At 60.3% G+C, this 18,084-nt stretch overlaps 2 protein-coding genes across 3 annotated transcripts; one reads left to right on the forward strand and one right to left on the reverse strand.

The window, feature by feature from the left end:
* The first annotated feature begins 874 nt into the window (after positions 1–874).
* Positions 875–13,602, forward strand: MICAL1 (microtubule associated monooxygenase, calponin and LIM domain containing 1). Its single transcript, XM_039383898.1, has 25 exons — positions 875–961; positions 4,836–5,114; positions 5,840–6,047; positions 6,141–6,248; positions 6,444–6,542; positions 6,620–6,775; positions 6,973–7,073; positions 7,339–7,596; positions 7,971–8,086; positions 8,169–8,295; positions 8,571–8,643; positions 9,094–9,244; positions 9,318–9,505; positions 9,616–9,725; positions 9,809–9,859; positions 9,958–10,035; positions 10,379–10,553; positions 10,635–10,720; positions 10,830–11,316; positions 11,446–11,522; positions 11,696–11,794; positions 11,920–12,013; positions 12,098–12,197; positions 12,296–12,369; positions 12,475–13,602. The coding sequence occupies exons 2-25, from the start codon at positions 4,854–4,856 to the stop codon at positions 12,603–12,605; spliced, it is 3,408 nt and encodes a 1,135-aa protein (XP_039239832.1). The 5' UTR covers positions 875–961; positions 4,836–4,853; the 3' UTR covers positions 12,606–13,602.
* Positions 13,603–13,817: 215 nt separating this feature from the next.
* SMPD2 (sphingomyelin phosphodiesterase 2) lies at positions 13,818–18,058 on the reverse strand. Of its 2 annotated transcripts, none has more exons than XM_039383897.1 (11): positions 17,782–18,058; positions 16,993–17,183; positions 16,451–16,547; positions 16,288–16,364; positions 15,929–16,022; positions 15,751–15,840; positions 15,318–15,400; positions 14,972–15,104; positions 14,796–14,900; positions 14,561–14,717; positions 13,818–14,340 (listed from the first exon to the last, which is right to left on the reverse strand). In XM_039383897.1, exons 2-11 carry the CDS (start codon positions 17,040–17,042, stop codon positions 13,997–13,999), a joined length of 1,230 nt encoding a protein of 409 aa, XP_039239831.1. In that variant the 5' UTR covers positions 17,043–17,183; positions 17,782–18,058; the 3' UTR covers positions 13,818–13,996. The 2 variants fall into 2 exon arrangements, with proteins under 2 accessions (XP_039239831.1, XP_027584279.1); XM_027728478.2 differs by having other exon boundaries at positions 17,733–17,874.
* Positions 18,059–18,084: the final 26 nt, after the last annotated feature.

An 18,084-nucleotide genomic window follows, 5' to 3' on the forward strand; every position in this document is an offset into this window, starting at 1 on the left:
CACCCAGCAACTTTGTGAGCCCAAAACAGCCCAGCCAAGCTGTGCAGGGCCGTGGCAGGGGGTTCTGCACCAGGAGCCCCAGGAAGAGGCCCGAGGGGGCTGCAGGAGGCAGGGATAGAGGGGTCACTCTGCTTGCCGTAGCTGCCAGCAGTGCCACGGGTGACTCATGGTGGCCTCAGTAACCCACACCCTGTGTCTCTGAGTCACCGCCCCCAGCCTCGTGGCAGGTTGTCCCTGTGAGTCACAGGCTGCGAGCTCCTGTGCCACCCCAGCACACGGCAAGTGTCCAGCAGCACCTTGAGGACACCAAAAACCCTAAAGAGCACCAGCTAGGAGTGATCTTCGGTGACCCCGGCGGCTCCACCCCCCGCCCTAAGCTACCTTCACGCCCCCTGGGAGCATTCCCACCCGGATAAACCCAGGTGGAAACATCATCCCAAAAGTTTCCACGTGAGTTGTGGTGGTCTGGGATACTGGTCGGGATCTGGAGCTTGCACTGGGCTAGACCCCCCCGTCCCGGGTCCTCCCATGGCTCCAGCTCCCTCCTGGCCAGTTTATGGCTGCGGGGGGAGCAGCACAGCGGCGGGGGCGGGACGTGAAGCGGCTTGGCTTCATCACCCGAATCTTTTGGTCTGCTTTGCGAAAAGTCTGGTTTCTCACCCCAAAATTCAAAAAACCCTGCCGGAGCTGTGCTGTGCCGCTCATCCCGCTGCTCCAAACCTCCCGCCGCACCGGGCAGCGGCACAAAGCCCCTCGGCCGTGGGGGAGGGTCGGGCAGGCGAGGGGAGGGGAAGGCTGAGAAGGGGAGGGCAGAGGAGGGGAGGGCAGGGCCGGGCTGGCCGGCAGCTGCTTGCGAAGCCGGAGCTCGTTTCCTGCTCGCCCTCGCCTGGCTGCGCGCAGCTCCGGTCCCTCCCCACGCCCCGGTCCGCGCCTCAGTTTCCCCCTTCGAGGGGCTGTGGAGGTGAGTGGGGGGTGGGGATGGGCAGAACATCCCTTGGCGGTGGGGAGTCAGAGCTCTGCTGCCCCCATAGAGCCCTATGTCCCCCCGCTCGGCTGCGGGCACGGTGGTGTCGGCATCCTGACGGCCGGTCCCCTCCGCCCGCCCTGCTGAGAGCATCGCTCCGCAAGGCGGGTGCGAAAACCGAGGGGCTCAGCCCCCCCGAACCCGTGTCCTGCGTGACCCCGGGATGTCGAACGGGGGTCCCTGTCTCTGCTTCATGGCAGGGAAGCGCTTTGTCTCTGCCTGCCCCCTCCCCGCAGCCTCTCTCGGGGGCAGTGGTGTTCCCCTGGCTAATCGTCACTGCTCTTCCCCTCCAGCCCCTGAGTTCTGCTGCTCCCAGGACAAGGGAGAAGACAGCAGCCTCTGCTCATCCTCCTCCACTCCATTCCCAGAACCACCAGTGCTCCCAGTGCCGAGTAGGATAGGGTGGGAAGAACTTTGCTGAGATCTATGGAGGGATGCTCCATGGCATCCTCGTGGGGATGACTGTGGTTTGTGGTGAGGGAGAAGCAGGAGGAGGAAAAGGACGTAGGGTGTGAAGCCTGGTTGTAAGCAGACTTCCCCTTTGTGCTGAAATTCAGCTGCAAGAGGCAGCTCCGTCCATGGGGCTGGTGCGGAGCGGGGAGGGCCAGGCTGAGCAGCCAAAACAGGGGGGCAGGTTTGCTCCTCTCCAAGTGTTGTCTGTCCAGGGCTCCCTGGGACATTGCCAGGCTGTGGCTTGTAGATCCCCTGCAAAGGGCAACACCAAAATGTCCCGGAGAAGTGCCCACTTCTGCTGACGGCAGCGCAGGAGCCGAGGCTGGGTCCTGCACCTCCAAGGGGGGATTTTGGCTTGAGCTTTCTGGGGCGAGTTATGCACCCCTGAAAGTGAGCCCCCTCCACTGTGACACCGGGTCCCTGAAGCTGTCAGCCTCAGCCCTGGGCAGTGCTGGTGGCATATTTGTCACCTCTCCTCAGCCCTTCTCCCCATAGCTCCATGCTGGGGCCTTGCAAAGGGGGGCTCAGCTGCTGTGTTCTCATGCACCCACATCCCCACCTCAAACCAGAGGAGCTGACAGGGATTTTCCCCTCCCTCCAAGGATTAAAACCCACCCAAATCAAGGCAGGTTTCTGCAAGGTTGGCTGGGGTCGTCTCCCTGCCCAGTCCCACACCTGGGATGTTTCTCTTGAGCACAATAACACTGGTAAAAGCATCCAGTGCCTTCACCTCTTCCTGACACCTTCCTAGCTTGGCTGGCCATTGAAAGCAAGGGCTTTGGCCAAGCTGTTGGATGATCACAAGAAAACCTCCATCTTGCCCACCGACCTGTTGCTGGAAGGGCTTTCATGGGGTCCAGTCGAGCTGAGCAGCCTGGCCTGGGGGTCTCCAGGCTGGATCTCAAACCCGGAATTGCCTGTCCATGCTGTGAGCCAGAGCAGCAGCAAGGCAACGGGATCTGCTGCTGCTGCTGGAAATCCTCCCAGCTTTCATTAGCTCTGTATGGAGCTGTGTCCTTTCCCACCCCATTTCATGTGCCTGGAAGACACGTGAGTTCCCAGGCAGCTCCCCCCACCATCTCCCAAGAGGCTGCTTCTCTCCATGCAAGGGTAAGGGGAAGACCTCAACCTGCAAAGTGGGATGGGGCATCCCTGCTCCAGGGATGCTCCACATGTGTCAGACCTGGGTGATGTTCCCATAGGCATGTCTGCAGCCACCCCAACCAGAGCTGATATGAGCTGAGTCAGGGATGGCTGCAACCCCCCCTCCTCCCTCCTGCTTGCAGGAGCAGTGTTAAGGGAAGAAATGCAAAAGGCATTGAGGGTGAGAGCAGAGCCAGAGGCAGCCTGGAGCAGTACTGTGCCCTTCTCTGTTGCCACTGGCCTTTGTGGGCTGAAAGCTGTTTATTTGCATCAAACCTGCAGGAAATGAGTTCTTCCAGGAGTTTCTGTCCTTGCTTGCAGTTGTCAAAGGGATTCGAGTGTGCCAAAGTGCTGGCATGATCATTGTTTCTGCAGGAAATGGTGTAACACAAGGCTTGTTCTGCCTCCTCTGAGCCTCCCTGCCAAAGTGTAGGGGCTGGAAAGCTTTCCTGGATGGCGTGCTCCTCCCGGCATCATGTCCAGTGGGAATAGAGACCTTGAGATGGGCTTATTTCGAAGCCAGGAGCTGCTGAGGCTGGAGGAGATGCTCTAAGCACGAGCAGCTGCCTTCACCCCATCTCCCTGGGGCTGCTGCATGGTGACCTTGGCAGGCACCACTGCAGTAACATGAGCTCCTGGGGGGAAACCCATCCACGTGGGCCAGTGGTGCCTGGCCAGGAAGTGCTGCCTGGGCAGCCTCCATGGCAGGAGAACGGATGGCTGGTGGGACAGCACGCCTACACTCTCCAGTGAGGTTTGTAGTGCTGCCTCAATTTCCCCAGGCTCATTCTGTCCTGCTAGCAGCACTCAGGGGAAGAGCTGTCCCCAGGTCTCACAGTCCTGTCACGAACGCAAAGGTCACGTCCTCTGTCCTCACGCTGCCACTCTGGGGTCTGGTGGGTGTCAGCTCCTGCTCTGCTTGGCTGGATGCCTTATCCTATGTCTGCCTAGGAAGGAAGAGGTTAAAATGCCTGGATTTCCTGACTCTGATGCTGGGAGGGAAGGTGACCTGCAGAATTGCTTTGCAAAGCACAGTTCTGGTGTTGGGAAACTCCTGGGTGAGACCAAACTTGAAACACAGCTAGAATTCAGTCTTTCCAGCCCAAATTTAAGCCCAGGCTTAACCAAGTTGTTTTCCCTGCCCCCACGCCTCCCCCCCCAGGGCAACTTGGCTCATTCATGGCATCCTTCCCACTCCAGTGTCCCACTGCAGGGGGTGGCTGCCACCTTTGGGGTGCCGCCAAGTGCCCAAGGTAACATTGAGTGGCAGGAGGGCAAAGAGCGGTGGTTCAAAGGTAGGAGCACTCCGTAATCCTGAGCCGGATCCTCCTTGGCAGTGCCGTGTCTCCACCAGCTGCTTTGCTGGGGTGGGGGAGCCTTTCACAGCCCCAGGGCTTGGCGACTGACTGGAAAGGGCAAAGCTTTGTTCTTCATGCTTGGGCTGGCAAGACAGAGGGTGGCACAGGCTGATGCTGGGGGGGATGGTGCTGGGAGCAGGAGACAGATGTAAGGAGTGCCAGTCTCCTGGGACATGCCAGGGGCAGGGGGTTTTGGTGTGCCCAGGGGAAATGTGCTGCACCGCCCTTCCCCTGAGTTCCTTGGCATTATGGGGCCATTCATATGGTGGTTTGACTTTTTTTGTTTCCTCACCGGTGCTTCCTCTGTGCTAATCTGCTTCCAGCTGCTCTGGGAGTGGCAGAGGCGGAGGCGAGGGAGAAAGTCTCCTCACTCCCAGTTGCTGAAGCCAGGCTGGAGGGACAGATCCAGTCCTGCTGCCTCCTGCCCCAGGGCTGATCTTGCTGGGTTTTGGGGCAGCTGTGTTGTTTCCTAAAGCCAGGAGCCTCTTCCCAGCCCCCCCAGAAAGGCCAAGGGTAAAGAGGAAGGAAGCGGTGTCTGCTCCAAAACAGCTTGCTCTGCTCTCAGCTGCTGCAGGTACACGCTGTATGGAGGAAGCCACTTACTGCCACCACAGCCCTCCCCATCCCCTCCCCTGACGTCACCCTGGCAGGATGACACCGTGGCTCTCTGGGTACAGCATCCGGGGGAGTTTCCGCCAGCCACTGCCAGAAAGGGCCCAAATTTTGATAGTGCCATCACCCAATGGCACCTGCAGCTGGGAAATCTAGTGCTGAGACAGCAGGGCTGGTACTGGGTGGGTTTTGGGATGGGGTCCAGGAGGGTCCCCTCCCTGCTGATCTCTGCCTTTCCTCACCAGGCTTTTGGGTGACGCGGGATGAGCGTGCCAGCTGATGAGCCGGGCAACGTGGCCCATGCCATCTTTGAAAGGTTCCTGCATGCAGGGGAGTGCCAGGAGGTGCTGGGCTGCTTTGGGGAGCTGTGCCAGCAGCTGGGGCTGCAGGGCAGTGGGCTGCAGCTCTACCACAGCCTCAAGGCTGCCCTCAACTACTGGAGTGCCAAGGCCCTGTGGAGCAAGCTGGATAAGAAAGCCGGGCACAAGGTTTACGACCAGGGCAAGGCCTGTGCCAGCACCAAGGTACCAAGGATATGGGGCGAGGGATTTGGGTCCCTCCCTGCTCTGTATCCTTGTTCCCAGGGTGAGAGCATCCCTTGGGGCACTCTGCCCCTCACCCCAGCGGGATGCAGGATGTGCCAGGCAGAAGGTTGATGGGGTTTAATGGGACAGAATGTTAACTAGTGCTGCTCCACTTTGCATGGTGTGATGCCACCTCGATGCCACCTAGCCAGCAGCGTCCTTCTTTCTCCCAGCTGTTCTTTGCTGAGGATGTCCCATGGGAGGGCTGCAAAGGGGCAGAGGGACCTGACAAGCCCTTTTTGGGAGACAGGAGCATGCTACAGTAGGATGTACCCCTGGGGCTGGGGTTCCCCTGTCCCACAGCTGATGGCTTTTGTCCCCACTGCTGTGCCCCATCATCCCCTAGCCCTGTGCAGAGGCTGCCAGGAGACCAAACCGGTGTCAGGGCTGCAGTAGACCTGCAGCCTTATGTCACCCAGTGCTTTAATTGCTGCCATTGCCCTGGGCAAAGGCAAGGTTCAGAGAGTGGTGGGGCCACCTCACAGGGCCCCCTGGTTTGCAGGGAGAACCACTGCTTGCAGGTGAAGGGCTGGGAGGGCCACATCCTGACCTGGGGAGCGGGGACATGCTGCCTGCGGGAGTGCTGAACTCCCTGGGGGTTCACTGAAACCCCTGCTCTGGGGACTGCCCGCCCCCCTCACGCCGCCCATCCCATCCCGTGGCAGTGCCTGGTGGTGGGAGCCGGCCCCTGCGGGCTGCGGGCGGCCATCGAGCTGGCGCTGCTGGGTGCCCGCGTGGTGCTGCTGGAGAAGCGGGACTCCTTCTCCCGCAACAACGTCCTGCATCTCTGGCCCTTCACCATCCATGACCTGCGGGCACTGGGCGCCAAGAAGTTCTATGGGCGCTTCTGCACCGGCACGCTGGATCACATCAGTGAGTCTCAGGGGGATGAAGCTCTGCAACCCTGCATCCCCTCCTGTGGGGAGCCCAGGGAGTGCAGCCCCGAGTACCCCTCTCCCCTCCCAGGTATCCGGCAGCTCCAGCTGATCCTGCTGAAGGTGGCTTTGCTCCTGGGGGTGGAGGTGCACATCAATGTGAAGTTTGAGGGCCTTGTTCCCCCCACACACAAGGCAGGTATGGTATTGCTGCAGGGTAGGTGGTACCCCTGGGGACAAGAACAGGGCTGCGTGTGGCCACTCTGAGCCCCCCAGTCCCTCTGCTAGCCTGGGGCATGCCTTTTGGGGGGAACAAGATGCAACCCTCTCCCTGCTCTCTGGAGCAGGTCCCAGCTGAGAACCAGCACACTTATGACCATCCCCCTCCTTGCAGGTGGCTGGCAGGCTGTGGTGCAGCCCAGTTCCTCTCCCCTCACCCACTACCAGTTTGACGTCCTCATCTCAGCAGGCGGTGGCAAATTTGTCCCTGAAGGTGACAAAAGGGGTCCCTGCAACCTGTGGACCAATAAGGGGGATTGGATGGGGGCTCATACCTCTCCTCTCCTGCAGGGTTCAAGCGGAAGGAGACACGGGGGAAGCTGGCCATCGGCATCACCACCAACTTCATCAACCGCCACAGCCAGGCCGAAGTGGAGGTGGCTGAGATCAGTGGTGTGGCCCGAATCTACAACCAGAAGTTCTTCCAGAACCTCTACAACAAAACGGGTCGGTGGTCCAGCCCCAGCACAGGTGGTGCTGGGAGTCCCTGTCGACTCCTGATGCAGCTGGAGGCTCAGCCCCAGGATGTCCCCTGTGATGGGATGCATGTCCCCACATAGTACCCCATCGCAGGGGCCATTTGGTGGCTGAGCTCAGTGCAGGGGCTCCCTGTGGCCCTGGCTTAGCCCTTTCCCCATCACCAGGCATTGACCTGGAAAACATTGTATACTACAAGGACGACACTCACTATTTTGTCATGACGGCCAAGAAGCAGAGCCTGCTCAAGAAAGGAGTCATCCTCCAGGTAAGAAGGGCAGGGTCTGGCCCTGGGATCCCACAGTGATGGGCAACTGAAAGCCTGGAAGGTGGGATGCAAATCGTGGGTGCTGGTTTGATTGCATACCCCTGGGATAGTGGGATTTTTGGCAGCTGTTGCCTGTGCCACAAGAAGAATCCTTTCAGGGGGCTCAGAGCCCAGTGGCACAGCTGCACCCCAGATCTGAGTGCTCCCAGGCTGAGGGGCAAACACCATCTCCCACATTCCAGCCAGCTTCAACCCATCCCCACAGGACAAAGCAGACATCGAGAGCCTCCTGTCCCCAGAGAACGTGAACCAGGATGCCCTCCTCAGCTATGCCAAAGAAGCTGCCAACTTCTCCACCAACTACCACTTGCCTGAACTGGAGTTTGCCCTCAACCACCGGGACCTGCCGGATGTTGACATGTTTGACTTCACCTGCATGACGCGCTCGGAGAATGCGGCGCTGGTGCGGGATTACAATGGGGCTCGTCTGCTCCTGGGGCTGGTGGGCGACTGCTTGGTGGAGGTGAGGGTCCCCCCTGCAGCACCACCTCATGTCTCTTCCTGCAAGATGCACTGGTTGCAATATATTCCCCCTCCCTAAGTGCTTCTCGTCCCAACTGCCCAGTGCACCCCATCCCAGGCTCCCCAGGACCCAGTAGTGGCATGCCTTCTCCAGCCCCACCAGAGATTTGGGGTTGGTTCAGGGTGGAGAAGCAGCCCAACTCCTCCCCAGACGCATCTGTACCGTCGGGGAGGAGATAGCCACCCATCCTCTCTCTGCGTGTCTGCCGCCGCTCCCGCTTTCATCCCCAGCCAAGCCTGGCAGCTCTCAGCCTCCTCCCAGCTGCCCTGACCGGCCATGTGACTCCAGCTCCAGCTCTGCCTTTCCCTTTGCAGCCCTTCTGGCCGCTGGGCACTGGGGTGGCAAGGGGATTCCTCGCCGCCTTTGATGCAGCATGGATGGTGCGGCGGTGGGCAGCTGGGACCCCCCCACTGGAGGTGCTGGCCGAGAGGTGAGTGTCCCCGTCCTGCTGGGCTGGTTCTGGAGTGGGCAAGGATGGTAGCAGTGACCCAAGCCCTTTCCCTTGCACCCAGGGAGAGCATCTACCAGCACCTCTCACAGACCTCCCCAGACAACACCAGCAAGAACATCAGTCAGTACAGCATCGACCCGGCCACACGCTACCCCAACATCAACCTGCAGGCCATCAAACCCAGCCAGGTACCCAGCCAGCTCCTGCCACAGGACAGCCAGCCAGCCCAGCCTCCCTGGCAGTCAGGGTGACACTAATTTGCATGGTTCCCTGTCCCCAAAGGGTGCAAGGCTGAAGCTGTTAGTTCCCAGGGCATTGAATACATTGTCCATTGTGGATGCAGGAGGGTTCTGGAGAGTTATGGAGGGATCCAGGTGTCTCCTTTGCCAGGGCCAGCTCACCTGCATGGTGCCATTGCCTCTGTGCATGTGGTGACCTACCACTGGCATGTCCCCACTGGCAGGTCCGAGACCTCTACCTTGTGGGCATAGTGGAGTTGGACCACAAGAGGAAGAGTGACAACCGGCTCATCACCGGTAGGAGCAGCCAGTCCTGCCCTAACCCCCTGCAGCAGCTCCCCCATTCCTCCCTGAAGCCCATGCCCGAGTAGCTCCTGCCCTGATTTTCCTCTCCATCCTTGTTTCTTGTGCCTTGGCCTGTGTTCAGCTGTCTGACTGCATTTCTGTCCCAGTGGCACCTCTGGTTTCCCTCTGCTCCCCATGTGGGGACACAGCCCCCCACTGCCCTCTGGGGAGGAGGCTGCCTCCCTCCTAGCCCACACTGATGCTGAGCCATGAAATATTGACAGATGCTTTATGAACCCATTTATCGAGCCTTGCAGGGGTGGTTGTGGGGGTAGCAGGGGGAGTCTCAGGTCACTCCCATTGGACCCCTCCCCTATTAAAGCGGTGATGCTGCAGTGGGAGGCAGACTGGGGGGGTGTCCCCTGCCTCTGTAGGATGGAGACACATATGCTGCCTCCCCAGCAGCCTCTGGAGACGTCTACGAAGAGCTGCTGAGCTGGTGCCAGGCCAGCACAGCTGGGTACCGTGGCGTGGCAGTGACCAACTTCACCACCTCCTGGACCAGTGGCTTGGCCCTCTGTGCCCTCATCCACCGCTTCCGCCCTGATCTAGTGTGAGTGTCTGGGACCCCTCAGGACCTCCTCCCCTGCGGAGCCCACCCTGATGGCACCCGTGTGTCCCCCCAGGGACTTTGACTCTGTGGGCACCCAGGATGCCGTTCAGATCCACCAGATGATGCTGGACATGGCAGAACAGGAGCTGGGCATCCAGCCTGTCCTCTCCAGCATTGAGATGGCCACCATGACAGAGCCTGACCACCTGGGCCTCATCACCTACCTCAGCCAGTTTTATGAAGCTTTCAAGACCTCAGCAGGTGTGAGATTTTGGAGGTATTTGTCCCATCCTGAGCCCCACTGGGGCTGGCTGGCTGCTCCCCTCTTTGTAGAGTGGGTCCCACCAACATGGCCGTGTCCTTCTGTGCAGAGGTAGAGGAGGTCAGCAAGAAACCACTGTCTCCCCACGGCACACGAGGGGCCATCCTCTTCCTCAGCAAGCTGCAGAAGAGCCGGAACCTGACACGCAAACGCGCCCAGGTGAGGGACCTCCACCCGGATTCTCCTGACACACCAAAACCCTGTCCCCCTCCCCATCCTAGCCACTCCCTTTGCATTTGCAGGACAGTGCCCAGAAGGATGCTGAGGCCAAGAGGAGCCACAGGGACACCGAGGTGGGTCTGCCCCAGGCACCCCGAGGAGTGCTCTGCAGGGGTGCAGCTTTCCTGGGGGGAGAGTGGGGGCCTGACCCTCCCCCTCGGGTCGCTCGTAGCTGGACGCGGGGCTGGATGGAGACACTCTGGACAGTGCCCATGAGCCGCTGCAAACCACCATGACGGACCCAGGGCAGGTTGGTCCTCGTGTCACCCTGGGATGGGGGGTTCAGCTATGTAGGTGGCACTGGGGGGGACACCAGTGGCTGGCAGGGCTAAGCCAAGGGCTGGGAGCAGGGCTACGCAAGCAAACGCCCACGGGTTCCTGGCTCCTCCCTGCTTGTTTCCTGACCCAACTGGTTTTCCAGAGCCAAGACTTGCCGCTCCCTCACTGGTGCCAGCAAATCCAACCTGAGCACCCAGACCCGTCTCTACGAGGGGCAAAACCCCCACTGCACACCTATGGCTGCCAGCAAAGCCGCGGGGCAGGGTGGGTGCCAGGACCCTGGTGCCACCCCGGCCTGTCCTCTCCCCCCACAGCCGCCGAGAGAGAGGGCAGGGGAGAACAGCGATGCCTGCTACTTCTGTGGCAGCCATGTCTACATCCTGGAGCGAGCTAGTGCTGAGGGACGTTTCTTCCACCGTGGCTGCTTCCAGTGCCGGCGGTGTGGGGCCACCCTGCGCCTGGGCGACTACGCCTTTAACGAGGAGGATGGTGAGGCGGGTTTTGGGGAGAGGGGATGCTTGGGGCAGGACTTCTCCACCTTGCAGGTCATCACGTGAATTTGCCCCCCAGGTAATTTTTACTGCTCACTTCACTACCCCAATCTACCTGGCATGGACCTATCCCAGTACGAGGCCCCAGCACTGCCTGATTTAGGGGTAAGTCACTCTAAATCACCTAGGTGATGGAGGAAAGACAGTATGTGGAGGGGGAGGCTTGAGCATGGCCCCCATGCTGCATCACTCCTCTGCTCTGGCTCTGCCCTAGGATGCTGATGCTGCCACCGACCCACCCTTGGATGCTGGGAGCCCATGTGCGTCCCCCAAGGAGGGGGCGCCTGGTCCCCTACAGCCCACTCCAGCAGCTCCACAGCAAGGGGAAGAGCCTGGCGCAGTGGAGGATGCTGTGGATGCTGGTGATGTGGAGGAGCAGGAGCTGCTGGCACAGGCCGGGGGGGATGCAAGGGAGGAGGAGGGTCCTGGAGCAGAACTCCAGGGGGTGGCAGAGGAGGGTGAGGAGAGTGGGGGCAGGAGGAAGATCATCCTTACACCACTGGAGAAGCTCAGTCTGTCCACCCTGAATCTCACCAGCGAAGCAGAGCCTGATCCTCCACCGAAGCCAGCTCGTCTGTGGCTCCAAGCAGTGCCTGAGGCCCTCCCTGCCCCATGGCAGGGCCAAGACTGCTGGAAGGAGGAGGAGGAGGAGGAGGAGGAGGAGGAGGAGGAGGAGGAGGAGGAACTTGACATGCAGAAAAGTAGGTGGTAGAAGCTGGAGTCTCTGGATGAGCAAAGCTCTCAGTCCCTTCAGGACCCTGCTGTAACCTGCTGTACCCCACGTCTTGCTCATGAGGCACCAGCCTGAAAGGGCTTTTCTCTTGGAGCAGCTTTGAAGGAGAGCGACAGCGAGGAAGAGGAGGAGAAGGAGGAGGAAGGCACAGATCTTGGCATCATGGCAGAGTTGGTGAGGATTTTTCCAGAGTGGCAGTGGCCCCATCAGCACAGGTGGTAGCTGGGGCTCTTGCTGGCATCTCCTCTCACAGAGGCATCAGGTCTGGCTCAGCCATGGCTGCCGAGGCAGGAGGTGCCTGGTGCAGGGACTGACCCCCCTCTGCCCATGCCACCATCTCTTCATAGTGCCTGAACCTGGGCAAAGAGGATATGTACTCCACCTGTGAGCACACACTGTCCCGCCGGGCCAGGGAAGCCCACATGAAGCGGTTCTGCAAAGCCCAGGTAACCCCCACAGGGGAGAGCTGGGTCCTCAGCCCAGCACCATCCCCTGTCCTCTCCATCTGGCTCCTGGTGGCCTTGTGATGGCAGGTGCCAGCCCACAGACGAGTGCTGCCCTTCCCTCGCAGGCCATCCAGAGACGGCTGGAGGAGATTGAGGTGACATTCCGGGAACTGGAGCAGGAAGGCATCAAACTGGAGAAATTACTCCGGGATGAGAATGGTAAGACCAAGGTAGATGGAGCACTGTGTCCCCGTCCCCCATGACGGGGGTTTGCACCCCACTCACCATCTCCCTGTCCTGCAGGCAGCCCAGCTGACCAGCAGACACAGTGGACAAACCAGCTGCTGTACTTGGTCCAGAAGAAGAACAGTCTGATGACTGAGGAGTCAGACCTCATGATTGCGTAAGGCTCGGGGGGATGTTCTCTGGTCAGTGTGGGGGCTCAGCTCATCCCAGCCCCTCTCGAACCCAGCACTCAGCACACTCCTTCCCTCCCCACAGGGTGCAGGAACTGAAGCTGGAGGAGCAGCAGTGGCAGCTTGATAAGAAGCTCCGGAGTTACATGAACAGGGAGGGTGAGTGCCAGTACTTGCCATGGGAGGGGGGTCCCTGTGCATGGTGTGGGGAGCAGGCCAGGGTTGTGGCCCACCCAGCCCTACTCTGGCCCCCTGCACCCACAGAAACCCTAAAGACACCCGAGGATTGCAGGGCTGAGCAGGAGACTCTGGCGCAGCTGTTGAAGGTGGTGAATGAGCGCAACCTCCTCATCCACATCCAGGAGGAGAAGCGGCTCAGTGAGCTGCGGGCCTGATCCCCACAGCCCCTGGACCCACCAGATCCTCCCTGGGGGGACAAGCAGTGTGTGTGTGTGTCTCCTGGTACAAGCATCACTCTGAGCAGCCTCTGTGATGGTCGTGATGCCTGAGCTGCTTGCAAGCACCAGCAGCTGCCATGGCGAATCCAGCTCCCTGCTTGCCAAAGCCTGTCACGGAAGGGCCAGACCTGCTGGTGGATGCCCACATGGAGAGACACTGAGAAGCACCCAGCTTTGGGGTGCAAAGAGGGCGTTCTCGCATGTGGCTGGATTGCCTTTGCCTTGTGCTTGCTTGAAAATAAGATTTGCAGGGGGCTCCAGGGGTGCCCAGCAGCAAGGAGGTGACCATAGCCACCACAGGCAGGTCACAGGGGAGATGTCAAATGTGCAGGGGCAGCATCAGGACAGGTCCCTGGAAGCTACCCTGGGACATCCCTTCCAGCTGAGGGCATCCATCCCAGCCTGGACTGTCCATCTCTTCAAGGGACATTTGGCTGTACAAGTGGGGGCCAGTGACAGATTGGGCTGATCCTGCCACTCTGCATGCCATGTCCACGCTATCCCCAGCTGCTGCAGGAAACCAGGATCACAACCCCACCATGAGCCCCTTGGGGCAGGGAAGGGCATTTTGTCCAGATTGTGCCCAATCACTCTGTGATACCAAGGACAAGGGACGCCAGTGGCCATGTCCTCCTTGCCCCTTTCAGGTTTCTCCTGCTTGGCAATGCCACAATGGCCTTTGCACAGACCTCAGACCCCTCTAGAGTCTCCAGGTGTTGCAGGGTGGCCTCTGTGGCTGAATGGATCTTGCAGCAGCCCCAGACATGTTGGAGACGGGGGTCCCAGGCATGGGTTCTTAGCAATACCACCCTGTGTTCAGCCCTTATCCTGCCATTCCCCTCAGTGTCTCCTCCAGCTCTCCCTTGTGTTTGTACCAGCCCTACCATCCCGTTGCAGCCCCCCTCCTTTCTAATAAAGCCCCCCTGACCCGGCACCAAGGGCTAAAATACCACCTTTATTTTCTATCTGAGTCAAATCTGGTTGTTAGAGCAATCGCCAGCGTTCCACCCCAGGCATGGGGAGCCTGAGTCTTTCAAGCCTCCCAACCAGGCCAGCAGGTCCCTCCAGGTACAAAGGGTGTATTTAAAAAGCAATAAAACCCCACGTCCATCGTAGTTCCCACAAGGGCCAGTGCAACAAATCTACCTTAATTTCTCTCAGAGGCAAATGTCAAACCTGCACTACTGCATTGGCTGCACTGCTGCCAGAAGCCAGCTAAAAAAAGGATCAAAAAGGGACACAGTGGGGCTGGAGGGGTATTGTGGGGCACCCGCAGCCTCAGTTCAGCCGTCACTGGAGGGGTATTGTGGGGCACCCACAGCCTCAGTTCAGCCGTCACTGGGACATTCCTGCAGCGTCTGCAGCACCATCCGCATCTGCTCCTCGGTGCTGTGCAGCATCTTCACCTCCATGGTGTGAAACAGGTGGAGACCAGTGGCAAGAAGGAGGATGCCGATGGCAAGGAAGGCCAGCAGGCAGAAGGAGAGCTTGGGGAAGGGCTGCCCGGCGTCCAGCCCTGCCAGCGCACCCAGTGCGGCCACGGCCTGCAGCAGCAGCAGCAGCAGGGCCAGCAAGGCCATCCTGCCCGAGGAGTAGCGCTGCCGCTGTGCTGCCCGCAGCCCCACGGCCACCTCTGTCCGTGCCTCTGTCACCACATCTACCAGCATTGGCTCTGCGGGGACAAGGGCCTCAACAGGGTGGGACCCCTCTCTACCACTCCTATACCCCCCCTTTTTCACATCCCCACACCGTGCCTTGTTCCATGCACCACTCCACAAGCACCACCCCAAAGGATGTCCTACGCAAAGGGAAACATCCCCAGAAAACTCCATCCAACTCATCCACCAGCCCTCCCAGCACATGTGGACGCTGGCAGCAGCCCCCCAACTTACCAGCAGTGGCGAGGGTGGCACCCGCAGCCTGTCCCTGCCTCTGGATGTGCAGTGTTGCCATCACAGCTTCATGGTCTGAGAAGGGGACGTCCATGCCCGGAGCTGCCCCTGTGGTGGTCTTCAGCTCTTCACACTTTACCATGAAGCTGGAGATGGCCTGGGTGAGGGTGCAAGGGGGTCACACCAGTTCCTCAGCCTCTCCACTCACAGGTGGTGGCGAAGGGTCCCCCGTTACCTTGTAGAGGATGTAATCGATGCGGATGCCCAGTGGGAAGGGCAGCAGCTCTGATTTGTCGGTGAAGCAGTTGTTGGGGACAAGGGTACAACCATCCTCACAGCCCTGAGACAAGAGCTTTGGTTGGTGGGGGCCTCTTGGTTTGCCCTGGACCCCACTCAGCCCTTGCTGCTCACCTCAAAGTGTGTGGCCTCAGCAAAGGCATCCCGCAGCCCCGTCCAGCCACGCAGCAGCCGGATGCCCACATCTTCGGGGTGCATGTTCAGGTCCCCTCCCAGCAGCACCACATCAGCCGCCTTGGAGGTGTGTCTGCAGGGGAAAGGATGGCTAACCTCCCATCCCTGCGCTGCCCTGCACCAGACTGCAGTGATTGGGACCCACCCAGTGCTTCTCAGCCTTACTCCTGACTGGGACTGGTGCAGCTGGGAGCTCTCTGCAGTGCATACCCAGGGGCAGGGGTGACTGCACATATCCTGGGGACCTGCAATGGGGGACCCTGTGGGGCACCCCTTGGCTGCTCACCGGATGAACTGTGCCAGCTCCCAGGCCTGCACCAGGCGGTGGGGCAGGTAGGCGTCCTTCTCCCGGCAGTACTCGGCGTGCAGCTGGTGAGAGCAGGGGAGCAAAGAGGCTGACTCCCACGCCAACACCTGCCTTGCTCCCAGGCTCCCTGCAAACCTACCCAACCTCTCTAGACGGTTCACCTAGGGTCTGGCCAACACCTCTGCCCTTATCTCACTCCCCTGGGGACAGCCTGGGATGCTCACCCCACTGCACAGCCAGACTGTGTGTCACTGTCCCCCCTTCCTGAGTAATATTTTATTAAATCAGTGCATAGTCCAGGACAGAGGGTGAAGAGCAGGGGTTAAAGCAAGCGGACAGCAAAGAAGTGGCCCTTCATCTCCCTCCTTCCCATTGTCCCCCCCCATGCTGGGTCCTTCCCTGGGATGCTCACGTGGGTGACATAGATGTTGAAGATGATCCCTGAGATCTTGATGATGACAAGGCCAACAGATTTGCCACAAAACCAGTCCCCATGTTGGAGCTGCAAGAAGGGAAGAAGAGCAGGTTGGGGCCACTGAGGCTCCACGGGGGTGGACACAATGGTGCCATATGCCTCCTGCCCCACTTACCATGTAGGGGTACCCATTCAGCGAGTACTGGTAGAGGAACGTGTCCAGAATGCGGAACCTGGAGAAGACGCAGAGGCCGCTGCCGATCACTCCACTGCAGGAGGAGAAAAGCACAGTGAGGAAGTGTGGTCCTCAAAAACTCTGCCTCCCTCCAGCCCCGAGCCAGGAGGGCTCCACGGATGCCTGAGCCCTAGTGTGCTCCCGTGAGCATTCCACTCTCCAGACATGGGGTCTCCCACAGTGACAGAGGTGACCTACAGCACCTGCACCAGTCTCTACATGTGTCAAACATAGGACATGGCACAGCCCTGCCCACTGCCCCACAGACAGTCCTGGGGGGCTGCCCTTGTCCTTCTCACCTGCGGAAGTAATGAGAGAAGGGGTAACAGCCTCCTAGTTTCACCTTCAAGTCACTGTAGTCCCGTTCACTCCACACCTGGAGAACAGTAGGATGGGCTGAGAACAGTCACACTCACATCCCACGCTGGGAATGGGCACACTCGGCTCAGAAACTGCCCTCACCTCCTGAAGAAGCACCAGATCAAAGTCCTCCTGGCGCAGCATGTCCCCGATGAGCCGGATGCGCTCCTGCCGCCGTTTGCTCAGGTAGCGAATGGCCCTGCCAGAGAGGGGTGACAGTCACAGCCTGGCGGGGACGGGGTGATGAGGGCTGTCGAGGCACACTGACACCCGAAATGGGGGAGAGAGGGCTCCAGCACCAGCGTAAGCAGGATGCAGATGGGAAAGGGCTATGCGAGGCCATTTGGACAAGAGGGATAATGCAGGGAGGCTGTTTGGGGACAGCTTCTCCTACCTGCAGATCTGAGGCAGCTCATCCTTGCTTGGGGTGCAAATGGGGGACCTTCCCGGGGGTTAACAGGCACAGAGGGGACTGGAGGTACTACCCAGGCAAGCACCTCATGACCCTCTGGGGCTAGGAGAGTGGTGTGACTCCAAAATGAAGGGGACACAAAGGTAACCCCAAAGTGGGACCCCTCTCCCAATGTGGTGTCCCCATCCCCACCCATGCAGCCTGGCACAGCCCTGGCGAACACTGGACTCACCAGCAGTTGAGGTCAAAGACACGAAGGCGCAGGGCGGGATCGCCCTCCATCTCTTGCTGGATTTTGGGGGGGCCAGAGGGCAACGCTGGGTAGGGGGAGGTCCCGCAGGGAGCAGACAGGGGGGACAGCCCCGGGGAGCCGGCGGAAGGTGCAGGACAGAGCCAGGGATCCGGGCTGGCGTAGCAGAAAGGCTGAGCCAAGGCAAAAGCCAGGAAGGAGGAGTGCTCAGGGTGCTCCAGCCTACCCTGGGCCTGACCCCTCCTCTCCTGTGCACAAAGCCCATCCCGAACCCCAACTTGCCCCCACAAAGGGATCCATGTACCCCGACCACCATGTGACCCTCCATCCAGTTTGGACACCGGTGGGCCAGGGATGGCGTACAGGGCTCAACCTTCTGTCTGTCAGTGAGTTGTGTCCAGGATGGACTTTCACCCTGGTTTCAGGGTGAAACCCTGGAGATGCGAAGCACGGGCATGGGACAACCCCCACACCTCCCCACTCGGGAAGCCCACGCATCCTTTTGGAGACTCCAAACCGTGGAGGAGCCAGAAGCTCCCTAAGCAGCTCCAGCGCTCTCCCAGCCCCAGCATTCTCCCAGCCCTCGCTTCTCTCACGCCTGACCCCCTAAGATTATCCGGTTTCCGGTTTAGAACCGAAAAAGAGAAACTCTGGGGCTCCAGGATGCCGGTAGCAGGCGGCCGGGGGAGGGAGCCGAGCTCTGCCTGCTCCGGCGGCATTACCGAGCTGCTCGTCCCGTTCCTGCGCAGTGCTAACACCGGCGTCTCCTACCAAGGCTGAGCCCTCCGAGGCGCTCTCCGCTCCCAGCTCCCCGAGGGACGGGCGGGCGGCGCGACAGCGGCGGGACGCGGAGCGGGACGGGGGAGCGGCAACAGGCGGAGCGGGACAGCTGGAGGAGCGGGGCAACAGGCGGAACGGGGCAACAGGCGGAACGGGGCAACCAGCCGAGCGGGGACGGGACCGGAGCAACAGGAGGAACGGGAGGCGGAGCGACCGGCGGGGCCGAGAGCGGACCTGGAGCGGGCCGACAGCGGAGCGGGGCTGCGGGGACTACACGGACTACGCGTCCCGGCA

The sequence above is a fragment of the Pipra filicauda genome, unplaced genomic scaffold, assembly GCF_003945595.2.
Source record: "Pipra filicauda isolate LSUMZ 115617 unplaced genomic scaffold, ASM394559v2 scaffold329_size807674_pilon, whole genome shotgun sequence".
NCBI classification, from domain to species: Eukaryota; Metazoa; Chordata; class Aves; order Passeriformes; family Pipridae; genus Pipra; species Pipra filicauda.